The 16,951-nt window shown below is 43.4% G+C and overlaps 2 protein-coding genes across 6 annotated transcripts in view; one reads left to right on the forward strand and one right to left on the reverse strand.

Annotated features, from left to right (window-relative positions):
• Positions 1 to 1,041: 1,041 nt before the first annotated feature.
• On the reverse strand, positions 1,042 to 10,555 carry NEU2 (neuraminidase 2). Of its 3 annotated transcripts, XM_075099442.1 has the most exons (5): positions 10,404 to 10,555; positions 9,725 to 9,889; positions 9,479 to 9,634; positions 3,856 to 4,060; positions 1,043 to 2,153 (listed from the first exon to the last, which is right to left on the reverse strand). In XM_075099442.1, exons 2-5 carry the CDS (start codon positions 9,739 to 9,741, stop codon positions 1,215 to 1,217), a joined length of 1,317 nt encoding a protein of 438 aa, XP_074955543.1. In that variant the 5' UTR covers positions 9,742 to 9,889; positions 10,404 to 10,555; the 3' UTR covers positions 1,043 to 1,214. The 3 variants fall into 3 exon arrangements, with proteins under 3 accessions (XP_074955545.1, XP_074955543.1, XP_074955546.1); XM_075099444.1 differs by lacking the exon at positions 9,479 to 9,634 and having other exon boundaries at positions 1,042 to 2,153; XM_075099445.1 differs by lacking the exons at positions 9,479 to 9,634; positions 9,725 to 9,889; positions 10,404 to 10,555 and adding exons at positions 5,369 to 5,495; positions 7,489 to 7,562.
• Positions 10,556 to 14,306: 3,751 nt separating this feature from the next.
• NGEF (neuronal guanine nucleotide exchange factor) overlaps positions 14,307 to 16,951 on the forward strand; it is a 54,418-nt gene continuing 51,773 nt past the window's right edge. Inside the window, exon 1 of one of the 3 annotated variants that reach the window (XM_075099436.1) lies at positions 14,307 to 14,540. The gene's annotated coding sequence lies outside the window, so the exon portion shown is untranslated. The remainder of the gene's footprint in view (positions 14,541 to 16,951) is intronic. The other 2 variants (XM_075099437.1, XM_075099438.1) reach the window with 2 other exon arrangements.

Genomic DNA, 16,951 nt, shown 5'->3' on the forward strand with positions numbered 1-16,951 from the left:
CTTCAGAAACCTGCTGAAAATCTGTCTCAAGCCTTCCAGCTTGAGCACTCTCAGGCTGCTCTGGGCTTGGTCAGGTCCCCTTCCTCTGACAACTATGCCTTTGCATTTTCCTGGAAGTGGTGCAATGTTGTTTGACACAGTGCCTCATATATGCCAATAATACTCTGTAATAACAACAGCCACACTTGCAAGACATTGGGTTCGTCAGCGATAAGAGCAGTTGCGGTGTGGATCATAGCTCGCACTTGTGTTACAAAGACCAGCAAGTATTTCCCCTCCAGACTATAAATTGGGAGCTCCCTCTGCAGACCTGTCCTGATCCTGCAGTTTCGATACAGACAAAATGCCATTTCTGCCACTTGCCCTGTCCTCAAACATGGGGGGTCCTTGTGTCCTGCATGGGTCCTAGTGTCACTGCCCAGAGAGAGGGAAGAGCTGGAGCACACGAGGCTGTGGTTTTCTTGCACATGAGAAAATGCAGCTTCTCAGTGCAGTGTAAGCAAAAGGGCAAATAAGCAATAACATACAGCACGGGAAGTGAGAAGGCTAAGTTAGACAGAAGTCCCGGAGAGGGGTGGGGAGGATGGGAATTCAGTAAGGCAAACCCAAATCCACTGCAGAAGTGGGCAAGGAGTACCCCAAGAGCAAGGCATCCCATGGCCTTGGTGAAATGAGAAGCCCAGAAAGCTAGAGTTGCCAGCAAGTCCTACACTGACTGCAAGAAGCAGCACACCTAACCAGAGCCAAAACAGTGTTCTAAAGAAGGTAACAGCAAATATAGGGCAGCAAGTCCGGTGTCCTCTCTAGCACTTTCTCCACAACTTACTAAATACAGAGCAGCATAAAATCGCTGCCCTCTGTTCTCACACAGTCCCTACGCTGTCAGCATGCATGTCCCTAATCAAGTCTATCAGAGGTTTCAAGGTGAGAGGCCCTACACAAAGGTTATGCTGGTTTTGAGCACATGATATTTTAAGATGACAGCCAAAGGGAAAGGTGAGAAGTGAGAACAGGCAACAGAAAACCAAACCAAACACATGCTCAGTTTTAGTATGTTTAATAGACTTCGTAATCTACAGATGTCACAAGCCTACACCAAACTAAGGGTGTAGGAGGACTACAAAAACCCTTTTGCTGAAACATGAGAAGTGACAGAGAAAAGAAGTATCAGCAAAGGTGTTTTTCAGAGGGATGCTGATGGAAAGGCTCGAGACTCAGCACTCTGATGGAAAGGCTTGCTTCAAAGTGAACATTACAAAGATTATCTCTTCACATTGTTGGTGGGTCCCATATTCAAAGAGGCAGGAGAACAAGGGTGAACCATCTGGCCCAATTCCCATGTACTGCAGATCCGAATAAGCACAAAGGCCCTTGAAAATAATGCTTGGTTTTGTCCAGTGTGCTGGATGTAAAGGGCTTTTGTTGAGGTAAATTCCTAAATCTCTTCGACCCTTTGGGTCTGTAGGATGAGCGTAGAGCAACCAACTATCTTGGCAACTGGCCTCAGGGGGAGGTGGGAAGGCCGTAACACTTCCATGACATCCAGAGGGAGGTTCTACTAGCATTTCAACCCTCTGGCCTCCATCAAAGTCCACCCCATGGTTATAGCTGACAGCCTGGATTCTGGCTCCCCTGCTGCTCCTTGCATTACAGTAGAGGACCTTCCTGCCGCAGGAGTGCACCTCCGCTACCTGGCACTCCACTGCGCTCTCCCCCCCCACGAAATTCCCCATCTCCCACGTTGCCCCATGGTCAGAGCTGATGAAGCAGAAGGCATGAGGGGTGGGGTGTTGCTTTGGGTCCAAGATACGATAAGCATAGGCAGGAATCACAAGGCTCCGGGCCTCATTGAGCAATTGTAATCCATGACCTGGCCCCACCGCAAAAGTGGCCCAGTTCTTGTACTCAGTGCTAATGGTGCTATCGGTGACATCCCGGGCAGCACTCCAGGTGTGTCCTTGGTCTGTGCTAGTGACGTAGCAGAGACGTACCAGGTTGATCTTTGTCCTGAGCTGATGCTGCTCAGAGATCTTTCCTGGGACAGCTATGAAGAACAGGATCAGTTTCCCTGAGACCTCATCATAAACAGGACAGGGGTTCATAGATCGGTGGTCTTTCAGCTGCGCACTGACAATGGTCTCCGTGCTATTCCACTGCCAGGGCCCATGTGAAGGGAGACAAGAATGAAACACACCATTACAAACAGATCCATATTACAGTGTAAGGATGCCTGGATAAAGTTACAGAAGAGCATGAGAAGAACCGAAGAGAAGCAAGTCAGTGGATAAAGCAAGAAATAGGAAGACAATATACTGACGTCACCAAATATAAGTGAAATGCACATGTGCTTCACCAAACAGGTGGGTTATGTCCTTTTAAATTACTACTCACTGAGAAGCTGATAGCTCTGTATCTCAATGCAGCTAGTGTCCAATGACACTGTTTAAAAACTACAGTAGCTGAATTTTCAGAAAATCTCAGAAATATATATCTATATGACACACGGACATGCCCAGTGGTCAAAGCACGCTGGTACAAGCACTGTGCTGTGTCAGTGTTTCTTAGGAAGTCAGCTATATAACTGAGTCCATTTCAAGTATCCTGGTTGCTGACAAATTCCTTTCCATTGAGACTCCTTTTCCTCCATTTTGATCCGTGTGTGAATGGGCATCCCGTCTTACACTGAGGCACCCTGCTAGAGGTGATTGCATGGCTTTACACACTCTGGTGTGGAAATTTGGACCCCAAGTTGTCTGATGCAGAAAATAGGCCGCAGAGCAGGTATAACACCCTCCAAGCCCTGTCTTTCTTTAAATGAATAGCACGTAACACAATCACATTTCTAACACTAACATTGCAATTAGAAAATTATTCCTACATAATGTTATTGGCTTGGTAAAAGAAGCAGTATTTTCCAGTAAGATTATACTAATTAGCTTTTCTACCCTGACTTGCTGATTACCCTTTTTGGTCATGTCTTTGTTCAACCAGTATTAACTTTTTTGGAATATTTAATATTTCCATTTAAAGAAACTGTGGCATGTGAACACAAATTACTAAGTTTATGACCAACTGAGCCCTACTTAAGTGAATTAGAGGGGGTTACACAAGATGTTACTGGAATGGTATGACGTTGTAGGTGCACTAAGAGGCTGCTTCTGCTAGGCAGACTCCAGCTCTTAAGAGTCTATAATCTAAGACAACCAGTCACCAATGAAGGATTGGAACAGAAAAATAGAACTACTTTCCCCCCCAGACATTAATGCATTTGCAAATGCAAAAAATGATTATAAATAGAGTACCCACCACCCCCAGTCACCCAGCAAGATAACTGTTAATAATAACTGGAAGATTAATACGGTAGCCAATTCACTGCACAGACAAACCAGGCTACATTCTTTTGCGTGGGGAGACTAGATGTTCTCAATTGTTTCTGAAACCAGAAATTAGTCCTAAGAAGATGAATTAAAAAAAGAAGTCACTAATTGCTAATTCACTCCTCCCCATCCCTGTGGCACTCCCCATTCTGCCTCTCCTCCACATCTTTGCTGTCGCAACAGGACTTTTGTCCCATCTCTCTACCTGCTTCCCCAGCTCTGCAACGATGGGTAAAAGCCATCCCCAGAAAATCTGCTGCACCTGCCCACTTTAGTCTCCCTAACAGCTGCCCAATCACAGGATTGAACCCCAACAGCTATGACACATGTTACTTACAACCAGATTTGTCTCCTATAACTGGGGAGAAGAAGCAGCTGCCCTCTCCCTACAGCAAGAGGGAAAACAGGTTCAACTCATTTGGGAACACAGGAGCAGTACAGGTGCGTAGTATCCCTCATTTTCTCCCCATGCTGGTACCTGAACATGGTGCATGGTTGGGTCATACACGCCTCTGCGCATCGCTATTAGCTTGGCATGTTCATCCACCACATCCTCTCGTTCCTCAGCAAATGCCAGGATGATGCTGAAACGTGGCAGGTAGAGCAGGGCTGGAATTCGATAGCTCCATGTACCATTCTGGAACAACGTCTCTTGCTTCAAGATAGGAAATGAAGCCATTGTGCTAGAGGGAAGAAGACAAATTGCATTGCATTTTGACCCATCCTTAGCCCTGCAAAATGTGACAGAGCGGATTCCACTGCTTTTTGCCTTCCCTACCCAGTGGAACCTGTCCTTCATCGAAATGTAATTCTGCTACTATCAGCTTTGTCTTTTTCTTGTGCTTTTCCAAAGAGAACCCACGTCTTGCATAACAGCTGGCAACACAGGCCAGATTTACCCCAGGAACAGCCTGGTTGATCTTATTGGAGTGATGTAAGTTAAGTACACTAAATACAGTTAATGAAAAAGCTGTCTGTGGTTTGTTTTTTCTTTTTAATTAAATTCACAGGGATTCTTGTGGGTTTGCTTTGTAATTCAGAAGACTGTTGATAATCAAACATTATAGTATTTTCCCTCAGAGACCATAATTGTCTTTGATGGTGTTTCCAAAACCCAGCACAGAACTTCTGCTTTACCAAATATGAGCTTAAAGTCCCATTAAATGACACACTGAGGCAATTCCTGACCTCAGCTGTGCCTCTGTTTGAGGATGGTAAGCACTGAGCATGAAAAGAAAAAGAAAGAAAGATGTAACATTACATCAGGTGGGACTTCTGGCCAGGCAAAAATCTTGCCACCTGTACAGGGACTTAAAAGCAACATTAGGAAGGCAAGCATGAGGGGGCGTTTAGGGAAGCTGCCTCTATGTAACTCATCTGTGCTATGCCCCCGCAGACTCTTTCTCTCCTCAGAGCCACTTGGCCCTCTATCCTCTTGCACCAAGCCTCTCCTGTGAGCTCATTTACCTTGATAAAAACCAACTGGCTATGGGGAATTATGTCTGAGCAGAGGGGGAAGAAAAAAAGAAAGAAAGAAAAAGGGTCTCTGACATGATATACAAAACTGAAGGCCTGAATCTGGCTCAGCAGACAAGGGGGAAAAAAAAAAAAAAAAAAGCCTTAGATCTCTGACGCATTGAGTGGGTAGGACAGCAGGGAGAAGATGACAATACACTATGAGTAAGAAATTCAGATGCCTCCTACCTCAGCTGAGGCAAGACTCAGCGCGCTCTTCGTTGAGGATTCTCCTATTTACCTAAATCTTGGAAAGCACTAGAGTGGCTACTGGCCATGTATCAGATCCTTATGTTTTTGAAGGCTGTTTTGATAATTTAGGACCAGATAGAGGCAAACTGAAGACTGCTTGTGCAGCTGCAGAGTGCATGTACCTACCTGAAGAATAGTTTCCACTCTTCCATATTACAAGAGAAAATTTATTAGTCAGCATAAATAACATAGACTTGGTTAACTACTTCCCCCCCCCTTATTACCGAGTTCGAACAGCACAGATAAGCTAAGTTCATCTTCCTCTCAGAAGGACCGTCGTGTTAAGCTCTTATCCATATCCATAGCTAGGCAGTGAGTATTCAAATACTCCTTGCTTTCACCTTCCGGATGCTAGAAATATCAGTGAGATTTTTAAAGTCACAGCATTAATCAAAAGGGTCTGAACTGCACAGTTTTAGCGAAACCCAGCTGTACAGACCCCAGCAAGCCACAGCCCCATTGCCATGCAGATGCAAAGCCACTGGGGTTAGAAGTCTATCTGCAAAGGGTGGCTGCTGGCTTCTCACTGTCACAGACAATACGGCAGTCTGGGAGAAGGCAGCAGCACAGCTTCTAAACAGAAACATTACCAGAATTCTATTGCAGCTATCCATATAACAACATGAAGAAAATAGGAAGACCTTCATAGAACAAATAACTATGCTGTTCACTACTTACCAGCATGGGTCTGGCTATTTATATAGACCACAGTCGTGGCTGTATTCTCATGGCTCCTGAAACAGGAGCTCACTACAGTACTTCCAGACTATTTAAAGGGAGATTATTTAAAGGGAGATTAGTCAGCCTGACTAGTGCAGCACAGGTTCCCTAGCATTCCTGCTCATGATGCCATTCTGATATTGCAATCCTGCTTCAGGGCAGGGCAAGAAGGAGGCAAAAAAAAGAAAGGGGGTGGGGGGTTGGGGGAGAGAGACCTGGGCTGCTTCACAAAGCTCCCAATGGAAAACGAAGAGACCAGTGCCACAAGAGGCTGTGCTGCAGCCTACTGTACCCAAGTCCCTCCCATATGAGCCTGTCATCTGCAGACATCTCTACCCATGCTCTTAGTCCCTCTGTGAGATGCTCAGTGTGGGTGTCACAACACTCTTCCTCTTATTGCCACATGGGGATTGAAGGAAGGTGAGATGTTAAAAGGCTGGGAATAGCTGCCATAGAAACAAGGTTCCTGGACACAGCACCTGCAACTATAATCGAGGGAAATACTAGAACCAAGTGACTCTTCTATCTATTCAGAAACTAAACAGGGATATGTGTGAGTGTGTGTGTATACATATACACACACACACACACTTGTATATATACTCCCTACACACCATGTGGGTATTATGTTTGTATGCATATACACACAATGTATCCTTCTGCAGAGAAACTTTTCCATCCTTTTTTAAACACACTTAAAGTCAGTATTCAGCTGCTTCTACCTTCTCCCTTGTGGATCCTCAAGCAGAGATTGAGTCACAACAGTTTGAGTTTCACACAGAATCAAAAATGCAGAATCTTTAAATAAGCTTAAAGTTCTTAATACTTTTTTTTAAAAAAAAAAAAAGTGCTGCTTTAGTTACTTCTCCAGCCAATTGAAAGGATTTTTTCTCTTGACCTCTACATATTTTCAAAGGCAAAACCACTAGCTGCACCCTCCTGAATAAAAGAGAAGGAAAGTCCACAAATCATTGACAGGACAGCAAATCCTCAACAGGACAGCCACATGAGGAAAGTTCAAAAGCCCACACTCTAGCACTGCAGGAGTTCAATTCATACATGCCTGTATCTCTGAGATTAAATCACAAAGGGATGCATGAGTCCACAATGCTACTTTGTTCCTAAACCCTATTGAAATAGCACTAGCTTGCCTACAAGGAAGAAGAAGGTGGCAGTGTTGCAGCCAGCATGATCTAAGGACATTGGCAAGACAAAGTCTGTAGACCATGGCAATATCTTTTGAAAGACCAAGAACTATAACTGGAAAAAAACTTCCGAGAACACAACAGCCTGAAATACAAGCAGGATACTGGAGAGCTGTACACAGACTGACAACTGCTCAGGCCTGTATCAATTCAGTCACCTTGGAGAGGAAAAGTTAGCTGTAGTTTTGTGAGGTAAAGGGGTAAGAAAGGAGAAGGGGAGTTGATAGGGTAATTTTTTCCTAGGAGAAAAAGAGGTAGCTAGTAACCTCTTTCCAGATGACAGAGATGCTGGTGAGGAGAAGGGAAATTTATCATGTAGCCAGTATTCCCTTCTGCTTTTTGGTATTTACTGGAGTTTTTGAATTTATTTCCCAGACTTATCCTTGAGAAGTGTGCCATTCAGGGAGGCTGACGTTTACCTGCAAGTCCTCTCCAAAGCACCAGGGAAGCTGCTGCACTGGGATCCAGTACTGTACCTCACCTCCAGACAGAACTGGGTGGACAGGGAGAAAGATGGGCACAATGAAAACATGTAAGAAAAGGGGCAAGTTAAACTGGAAGAAGCTATTACTCATAGTTTGCAAGTTACACAGCCATAATGATTTCCAAAGCAAAGGCTGTTTCCAGTACACCAAAAGAGTCAAAAGAAATAACACTTGTCAATAAATAAATCTATGATGGATCTGATGCCTGGAAGGAGCCCAAGTTGCAATAGTGGATAGGTGCTGGTAGACACCAGAAAAGGGTACTTGTTCCTTCCACTTCTGTCCTTCAAGGTAGCTCACATGGACTTGTCTATAGAGCAGGATGAGCCCTTGCATCTTTATTTGCTTTAACCCTCTCCAAGAAAAGCAACTAAAAAGGATAACATTTCGACTGGCCTCAGCTTCTGTAAAAACCTGTCCTTAAATGTTCAGATCCAAGCTGAAGTGACAGTATGTCTTTGAAAACAAACCAGCAGAAATGAGGTAATATGCTGAACTCTATTCTTTGGTCCCTGTCAGAGTGCTCTGCACTCTGCAGGAGACAGATTGCTCTTGAAGAAATTCAGATTGTTTGTTTGAGATCTAACTTATTCAGGGAGGTTTTGGAGGGGAAACACAAAAAAAATCCCAAGAGAATCACGTGCAAAACCCCACTAAAATTCTGCTTTTCAAGGCAAGCACAAGAATCCAGGTGTGGTCATTCTCTACTCAACATCAGACATGGACTTACAGTGTTTGCCAAACTTAGAGAAGTCAACTAAGCACTATGCTGAAACACATTTCTTGTTTCACTTAGAAAAAAGAATACATTTCTGTTGGGATACTGCATAAAGCCATGTTCCGGTTGTATAGGGCTAAGAAACAGAAGACCCAGTTTGCTTCTAGAATATTTGCTGCACAGTGTATTCCTGTGTGCAAGCTTTTCCTCCTAGCTAAGCAGCGTCACTGTGCCTACTTCTGCCAAAGCACAGCATCAGAGCACTCCATCTCCAGCCTTCTTATGCCCCTAGACCAGATCCTACACTAAATCTAGGCTATGGGATTTCTTAACAAGCCAGACAGCACACATTTATTTAGTCCCATAAATCACCCTCAATGCAAACTCAGAAAGGAGAGTTATCAGCAAGACCTGTCAAACAACAAACTTTAAACAAACTAAACCATTCAGGATTCAAAACTGAAAAGGCACAAAACTGGAATTACTTTAATCCAGCAGCCAATTGGATTAAACATTTTAACCACACTGGAAACAGAAAGTTTTTCTTGTGGTAAAATCTTTATACCATACTTACAAGGGGATTTTCAGCCTCCCCAGTACATACTTTCCTAAACAATCAATCAAGTTCTGCTTTTAAAATGTTGTGGCTCAGCCTGGCAATAGCTCCTGTGCATTAAAGTGCAGCTTTTCTTAGCACCAGAGAGGAATTATATGAAGCAGCAGTATTTTTTCTTGGCATTTGTTTGGTGGAGGAATGCACAAACTGCACTCCTACTTGAGCCTACTAAATGTTGTATCTTTTTATTTTCTAGTAATGTCCAGTGTTATGAAAAAGTTGCTTTGTTTTTGGTTTTTTTTTTAAGAAAGAAAAAAAAAATAAATACCTCTTTCACTGTGTGTCTCCTGGAAGTCACGTCAAAGGGGGAAAAAAAAACCCCACAAACCAAAAGGCACTCCTATTGGATTAGATAAAAGGGAAGCTCACCACACTCTTACCAACTAGTCTCCAACCTGCAAAATTATTTATATTGGCAGCAATGTCAGCTGTCTTGGATCCCCAAGAAAAGCCAACAGCTAGCACGTACACACAAGCTGACATTTAAATAGCAAACCTGTTTTGCATATAAGGGGAGGTTCCATGTGAACTTGACAAGCACTAGGGAAAGACTTTTAGATTATCATAGTCATTAAACGGCATATTTGTACCTGCATGGATTGACAGCACTGTGGACCATCTGTTGTTGCCAATGGTTATACAGTTCAGCATGCTGCCTTACTTTTTGGTCCCCTTGTGCTGAGGAGGGGAAAGTTCCTCTGGTCCCAGCAGGCAGACTCCCAGCACTTCCTCTCAGTGCTCCTGAGCTGTGGGAAAGTTTGCCCAAAGAATCCAGAAAATGGTTATAACCAGCAGGTGATGATAATCTGACATACTCCTCTGCTGGCTGCACCTACCTCCGATCCACCAGCATGCTGTTTCTGGATGAAGAAATGGGTTAATGCAGGAGTCCCCAGGCAGCAGTACAGGAATGACAAGCTGATGCATGCAGATTCAGCTCCCAGCAGCCTCTCTGGATGTGTTACCAGGGCCAAACCATCCCAGCAGCTGCAGTCAATGAGCTAATGGGGAGAGTAAGGCAGAGGAACGTAGAGTATGAGCCTAGGGTCCCAGCTGGCATCACCCCTTCTCCCAGCTGTGCCTTGGCTGGCTTAGAGGTGGCACCTGCAGCTGCTGGGAGTACCCAAGCAAATGATTTTACAACTGCCTTGTGCTGCTGCTGTCAGAGATGATCTTTCCTATCCATTTCCTTGCTGTTTCTCTTGCTTTCCCCTCTTCTCTACTGTGTTTCCTTTGCTGCCATTAATGCTTCTTGTCTTTGAAGTGATCTGAAACAATGAAAGTAGCAATGCTGCAAACAGATCTTGCTAGTAATGAAAATGGAGGAAGAAAATTCTCCCCATTTGATGGCAGTTGTAGTTGATCTGTGCAAGCCAAACAGGGAGTTGCAAAGGTGTGGATTTATAAGCAAGGAACCAAATAACAGAATTAATGTAATGTTTCTATATTACTATCTTTCCTCTCTCTTAAGCAACCCTGTATCCTTTCCTGTGCCAGCACTGATGCTTGTCTTACCTTGGCAAGCCATCAGAGGATGTCAGTCTGGCAGAAAACTAATCCAGGGAAAAAAAAAAAAAAGAACAGTTTTCTGCTAGGTCACTGTCCTCGACTGCATCAGCAAAAGTCAGAGAAGCAGCAGGATCTGCAGTAGTAGACGGAGTAGGAGCATGAAGCTGTTGACAGGAGGAACAGTCTCACCTCTCTAACTGGCAGCTAGCCATTATCATAAAACCACACCCCATGTTTATGAACCTTGCCTAGCTGGGCAAGTAAAGTATTGCCGTAACTGAGACACACAAGACAAGCCAGAGGGCATTTATATCTCACTGCTTTACCTGGAATCAAACAATAGTCAATGTGAGGAAAAGTCCCTTCAGAGACTATGGTGTTGATATCCACCAGATAATAACTTTTAACAGTGACTCCTGGAGAAAATCCAGAGTCAAGAAAAACAGAAGCAATTAAGGAAGGAAGAGAGACACTGAAGACACTGCAAATGCACAGTCTGCCAGAAAGCCAGACATGAACGATTGCTTTGTGGATTTCTTCACCTTTTTTCTGCTCCCTGGCTAACAGCAGTGTTACTCAAGTGGTGTTCTGAGTCACACACTTTGCTTCTGCAGCCAGACAACCCATAAATGCTCGTTTGTTTAACAGAAATCACCTTGCCCAGCCGCAGCTTAAAACTGGTTGACTATCTCTTCTTAGAGTAGGAAGTCCCAAAAATGGTTTGCTGTGGTGGGCACAGTTCCCTGCTCTATGTGGCCGTGCCTCTGGCCACCTCCCATCACCCCTTTTCATCTCTTCTTTTCCAAGCAAGGCCCCTGCCCTCCTCTGCAGCTGTCTGGGCTGCCCTGCCTTCGGCACACTCCCCAGGGCAGGTATCAGACGTGGCTGTGCAGAGGGTAACAGCCTAGAATGGCTTTCAAAATGAAGAATGCACTGCCTAGTCATGTTGTGAGGTTAACCTGGGTGAGCCCCAGTTCCTATGCAAGACAACCACACTGTTGCCAAGTGGGGACCCTGTGGTGCTTTCCCTATATGGCCACTGCCAAGCACGGCCAGCATCCAGGCCTCCAGCACTGCTCTTCAGGCACTGGCCCATACTGCAGTCCTCTATCGGCAAAAAAGCCTCCTTCCTGATAAAAGAAAAAGTGTTTTTTCCAAACAACACGGTGTGTGCTCCGACTGTTTTACAAAATCATTCCTTGTTAACTATAAAATATGTATGTCTCAGTGTAAACATGCTAGGTTTGATCCCCCCCTCTTTCCTTTTGGTGTAATTCAAAATCAGTGTCACCAGTGAAGTTTAAAATGGGTATAGGTCTGAGGAGAATTAAGCTCTTCACTTCTATTGTTCCACACTTACTTCATTGCCCTTACATCTGATTGTTGTAATGAAAACGTTTTTAAAAAGGTTAAAAAATGCAAATGGGGTGTGTGGGTGCATTAATAAGTGGATATAAAAATAATGCAGAAGATAATATAATGACAGAATACTGAACAATGGAGCATTTGCATTTGGAGGACCATGTTCAATTTTGGGTGCCACCTCTTAGGAAAGATACAGCGATAGCTGCAAAGGAAGGCTAAGAAAAAGAATTCAGAAGCTAATGCTCGTGAGCACCTGTGAAAAGAAATCAGTAGGAAAACAAGAGAGATTATTTAATGAGTGATACCTAGTCCATTAAAAATTATCAGTGTATATTTCCCTTGCAAAACATTCAAACCTGAATCCATTGATTCCTTACACTATTAGAAAGGCAAGCCCTGCTCAGGTAATTCAGTATTTTTGCTACACTATACAGTGTAGCAGCTGTCATCAAGCAGCTATAGTTAAAATCAAGGGGTCTTCTATGGAGTAAGGCCATGCGAGAGAGCAATTACACGGTTTTGCAAGTTTTCAGTTAAAACGCTATGGGCTGCTCTCCGGACATTAGGGAATATGGTATCATTTGTGCAGAACATAAATCCTAGAGACCTGGGATCTGACTGAAAGTCTGCTCTGTCAGGGGAAAAAAAAGAAAAACCAACAAGAAAAGTGAAAGTAATAATAATAATAATGAATGTAACATGCAAATGCTAATAGCAGAGCTTTTTGGGAAATAGGGTTCACTGGACACGGAAATATCTGCTGTTTTCCTTTGTTCCAATTCTAGATAAGGAAATGAGCCTTTGTGCACCTTTGAAACCAGCACCTCACTATCCTTATCAGCTCTAAGAGCAACAGGTGTGATGAGCACGTACTCTTCGGGTTCATACCATTTCACACTCCCTTGACTCCAGCTAAGTTACTTTTGATTTCCATCAGGAGGAGCAAGCAAAGAATCATGTTGCCAGTGCTTCTTTCCCAGTAGATAATAGTCTTTTACAATTTATTTCCTCTCCTCATGGAAAGAATTTGGCAAAGTCCAAAAAATACTCCCTTGACCCAAAGGGCAACATCATCACCCCATAGCAGACCTGTATGCCTTCTGACACTCCGCGGTGAGTTGCGGGTTTGTCACAGGGAAGCTTCCTTACTCTGTGAGAGGCAATGTCCAGTAAACAGCCTGCCGTTGATACATGTTACAACATTTTTCCATTTACTTTGCCCATTTGGAACAGAAAAAAATAAATCTACTTTGTTTTTCTAACAAAATGAATGGCATAATCTATGGGAAGCAAAGGAAGAGAGGTAGTGAGATTTACATACAAAAAGGGGACTGTAGAAGCAGGTTTTATTTAGTCCTTAAAATAGCAACACTGGGAAGGAGTCATTGGAGCAATTTAATGACTGGAAAATGCAATAAAACCAGAGTCCCTTGCTTCACGTACTCTGCCAGTCCTGGGACACTCAGATAAGCAAGTCTAAAGCACAAGGCTAGCTAGATTCACCCTGGAGCGACTCCTGTGACAGAGAGGAGCCTGAATTCCAGTGCATCCCTCATTCCTGTGACCTGCTAGCTCACAGCCCAGGAGTGCGCAGGTCTGATGGTGACCTTGATTAATCATTACAGGATTAATTGCTGACAGCCCTCTATGCCCAGGCCCGGCCCTCAGCTGATGTAAAGGGACACTGACACTGGCAACCATGAAGCTATGATGACCTACCTCATATGAACCAAAGCATACAGCTGTATTTTTAAAGGAACAGGGTAATGTTGTGGCCAATTAAAATATTTTGAGATGAACAAGGCCAAAAACTTCAGAAAGAGAAAGATCAAGGGAAAGACTAGCATCAACTTCAGCAGGTGATATGATGCTTTTTGTAAGAGCTGTTCAAACTACACGCTTAAAAATACCAGTTGAGTTATCCAAGGATGAAGGAAAACTCTCATAAGTATAGCAGTGCATAAGTATCTACAGGAATTACAGGCTTATTTGTCTTCCTTTGAAGCATTGGGCTCTAAGCTGCCTGCAGAAAAGGGACATTCAGGTAATAGCAGCCAAGCCCAGTGGAGAGAACAGCAAATGTAAGCACAACCTGAATAAGAAATTGAAGTATTTCAAGGGTGAAAATTATAGCAGGCTTTTGGATGCACAGACACAAAAAGCCTTAAAATAAAACCAGGCTGTCTCTGCTATATCCACCTCAGTGCCCAGGTATGCGAACACACATGAAATTAGAAAACAGCAACCTAAAAATACTCCTAAACACTTATGTCTTTTAATCTCAAATGGCTGTAAATAATGTAAAGGAAGAGCAGTTTCTCAGCCAGTGAGCCTTAAAAGTGTAAGCAAATACCATTTACTGTTTCCACTGACTTGATTTTGCAGATTTGGACCAAAGTTTCACCCAGTTGTTAAAGATTTATACAGAAAGTTTAACAATGCCCTGTCATTAAGCCTTTGGCACAAGCAGTGCAAAGGACATTCAGGGCATGTTTGTACTAACTTATCTGGCTAAAGGGAAAGCTGTTCCTTTAAATTATGTTTGCTGTGACTCTGGAAACTGAGCAAACAAAGTCTGAGGGAAACTTCACTCGCAAGCAAAACTGACAGAACATACAAGGACTGAAGGACAGGGATCTTCTGTAGGACATACCTGCCTCAGGATTCACAACTGAATTGCAAACCTCTAACAGCTTGGGGGAGTTTAGTCCAGACTTGTTGGATATACCTCATCCCAATGGCAAATGAGAGACTCATTCAGCCCCAGACTGCTGTCAGGTGAGTAAAATCCTTTTCTGGGGGGACACTGGAAGAGGAACAGTCTGGGGAAGAAACCTCAGGCCACAAACAAAGGCAATAATCCAGTGCCTGAGAAAGAACCAACTTTGCTCTGTACATGAAGTCACACTGAAGGAGTCCTGTGCAACCCAGACAGAGCACAGCTGTGACGCTGTTGAAATACTGGCTGACAGAGAGGGGAGGCATCATTGGCACAGCTTGACAGGCATGAAAACCACTGCAGGGAGGAAACCTAGTCAGAGGGGAAACCCAGCCTCCACAGAATGGGCATTAATGTGACAAACTAAACAGCAAACATCCCCAAAATCAATCAACCAAACTGTGTGTCCTTCTCCAGGGGCAGGAGAAGTTGTGATTTTTCCTAGCAAATGTTTATGTGTGATCTTGCTTAAAAAAAAAAATTAAATTAAATAGAGACAGGAAATATGAAAACCAGCCTATTTTCCTACTACTGCCAGGCTGATCCTTCTCCTCAGCTGATCTTTCCTTTCATGTTTGGGAGACCAGTTGCTGTTGCTGTGTATGCAGTGTAGCTGTGAACTCTGTCCCAGCAACTAGGTATATTTTTAAATGCACAGAGTAAACAGGGACTCAAATCTCATAAGAACAATTTAGCTCTTGAGATACAAAACTATCAACAGATTCAACCATTACAGTGGAGCTGCCACTTCCAGATCTAGTTGAAAGTAGGAAAATTGCACTAAAATAACAAAAAGATTTTAAAACATTTCACTGAACTTGCAAAAAGGACTAATTGGCTGACATTCATTTTAAGAGATTGACAGAAATTTTATTCAGGTCTGATTTCCTCCAGACTCCAACTGGGACTGATAAATCCAATCAGCTTTAAGACCAACTGTAAATAAAGAGGTATGTGTGAAATGCCACAGTAATTGCCAGAGAAGACATGCCCAGAGACAAAAAAGCCATTATCCCCCACTGCCATAATTTGGAGAGGACATTTGCAAGACAATGTAAAATGCTTTAACTATATAATTACCATTATCTGTCCCTGAGTACGTGGCCAGTACCTGGGGTTTTCACTCAAATTCTCCTTTAGGAAGTAGCTTGTTCTATGATTCTATAGGCAATTGTATCATCATTTTTACCACAATGGTGCCTGGAGGCAGTATTTCATGTTTCCAAGCACTACCCCATGGAAGCAGCCCCATTGGCTCTACAATAGGAAAAACTGGCAAGACTCAGTAAAACCTAAAACAATCTAGAAACCTTGTTTCCTCCCTGCCTTCTCTTTCCTAGCCAAGATCATCTTTGAAACAGATGTCTGTGAAAAAACAGGTCTACCAGGTTACTCAATCCACAAAACTTGGACTTTGCTGGTCCAAAAAGGAGCAATTCCTGAAACAATGACCCCTTCTTAAAGAAATTACAGCCAGCCCAAATAAAACTTAGGAAGAGCAAAAGGGACACTGAGGAACTGGAAATCTAGACAAAATGCCTGCTTTTCACTTGGGGCCAGAAATGTAGGAAATATCAAATGAAAAACAACCAAAAAAGAGAGAATACCCAAACTGGTTCATTTTTTCTTTAATTACAGTATTGTCTAGAGCTCTTTTGAACCAGTCAGGCTATCTCATGTCATGCGCTTTTACTTACACTGAGTTCCTGCTCACGTAACTCAGAAGAAAAAACACTATGGGAGAAATACAGGGGTATTCATAAACTATAGTATAACACTCCCAGTCTAGAGGTGGGGAACAAAGACCCAGGAAAACCTCTGATGTGCTCAGGCAACCACAGCAAAGCTGAGAAATAAAATCTGCTCTCACAGGACCCAATTCAGTGCCACAGCTAGGAGATTGACTACCTGCATCCTAGCCTTTCTCTTTCCATGCTTAAAAACTGGGAGTGAAGAGGAGGGTAACAGAGGAGGTTACAGGAGGGTTAGAAGGAAAGGTTTACCAATTTTCACAGTGAGCTACAGAATTATGGTTGAAGAGACCATGTCACTTGTTTGACAGAAAAATGGAGACTTACTGTGGATTCACAGGCAGCCAGAGAGCACTGCAAGTGTGCCTGTTTTTCTGCAGAGCAACACTGTCCAGTGCTGTAGCTGGCAAACTGGAGGCAAGTGTGTGTGTGTTTCTGGATGTGATTGCTTAAGCCCTGAGCTAGTGCCTTGGTCCTAGAAGAGAATAGACTGCTCTGCATTGGGAGCAGCTGTTCTGCAACCTTCCCTTCTTGCCAGGCTAAAAAGAGCCCTTCTGGAGGGCAAGTTTGCATGACTGATGCTGTTTGCTGCACAGTTTTCAGAGTTGTCTATCAAGTATTTTTCCTGAGTTACTAAAGACACATGATATCAGCGTAACAGGCTATAAGAATAGTATTGGCTTATGTCAGGTTTGAAATTGGCTGACATTAGCTTGATG

Source organism: Phalacrocorax aristotelis, chromosome 7, assembly GCF_949628215.1.
Source record: "Phalacrocorax aristotelis chromosome 7, bGulAri2.1, whole genome shotgun sequence".
Taxonomy (NCBI): Eukaryota; Metazoa; Chordata; class Aves; order Suliformes; family Phalacrocoracidae; genus Phalacrocorax; species Phalacrocorax aristotelis.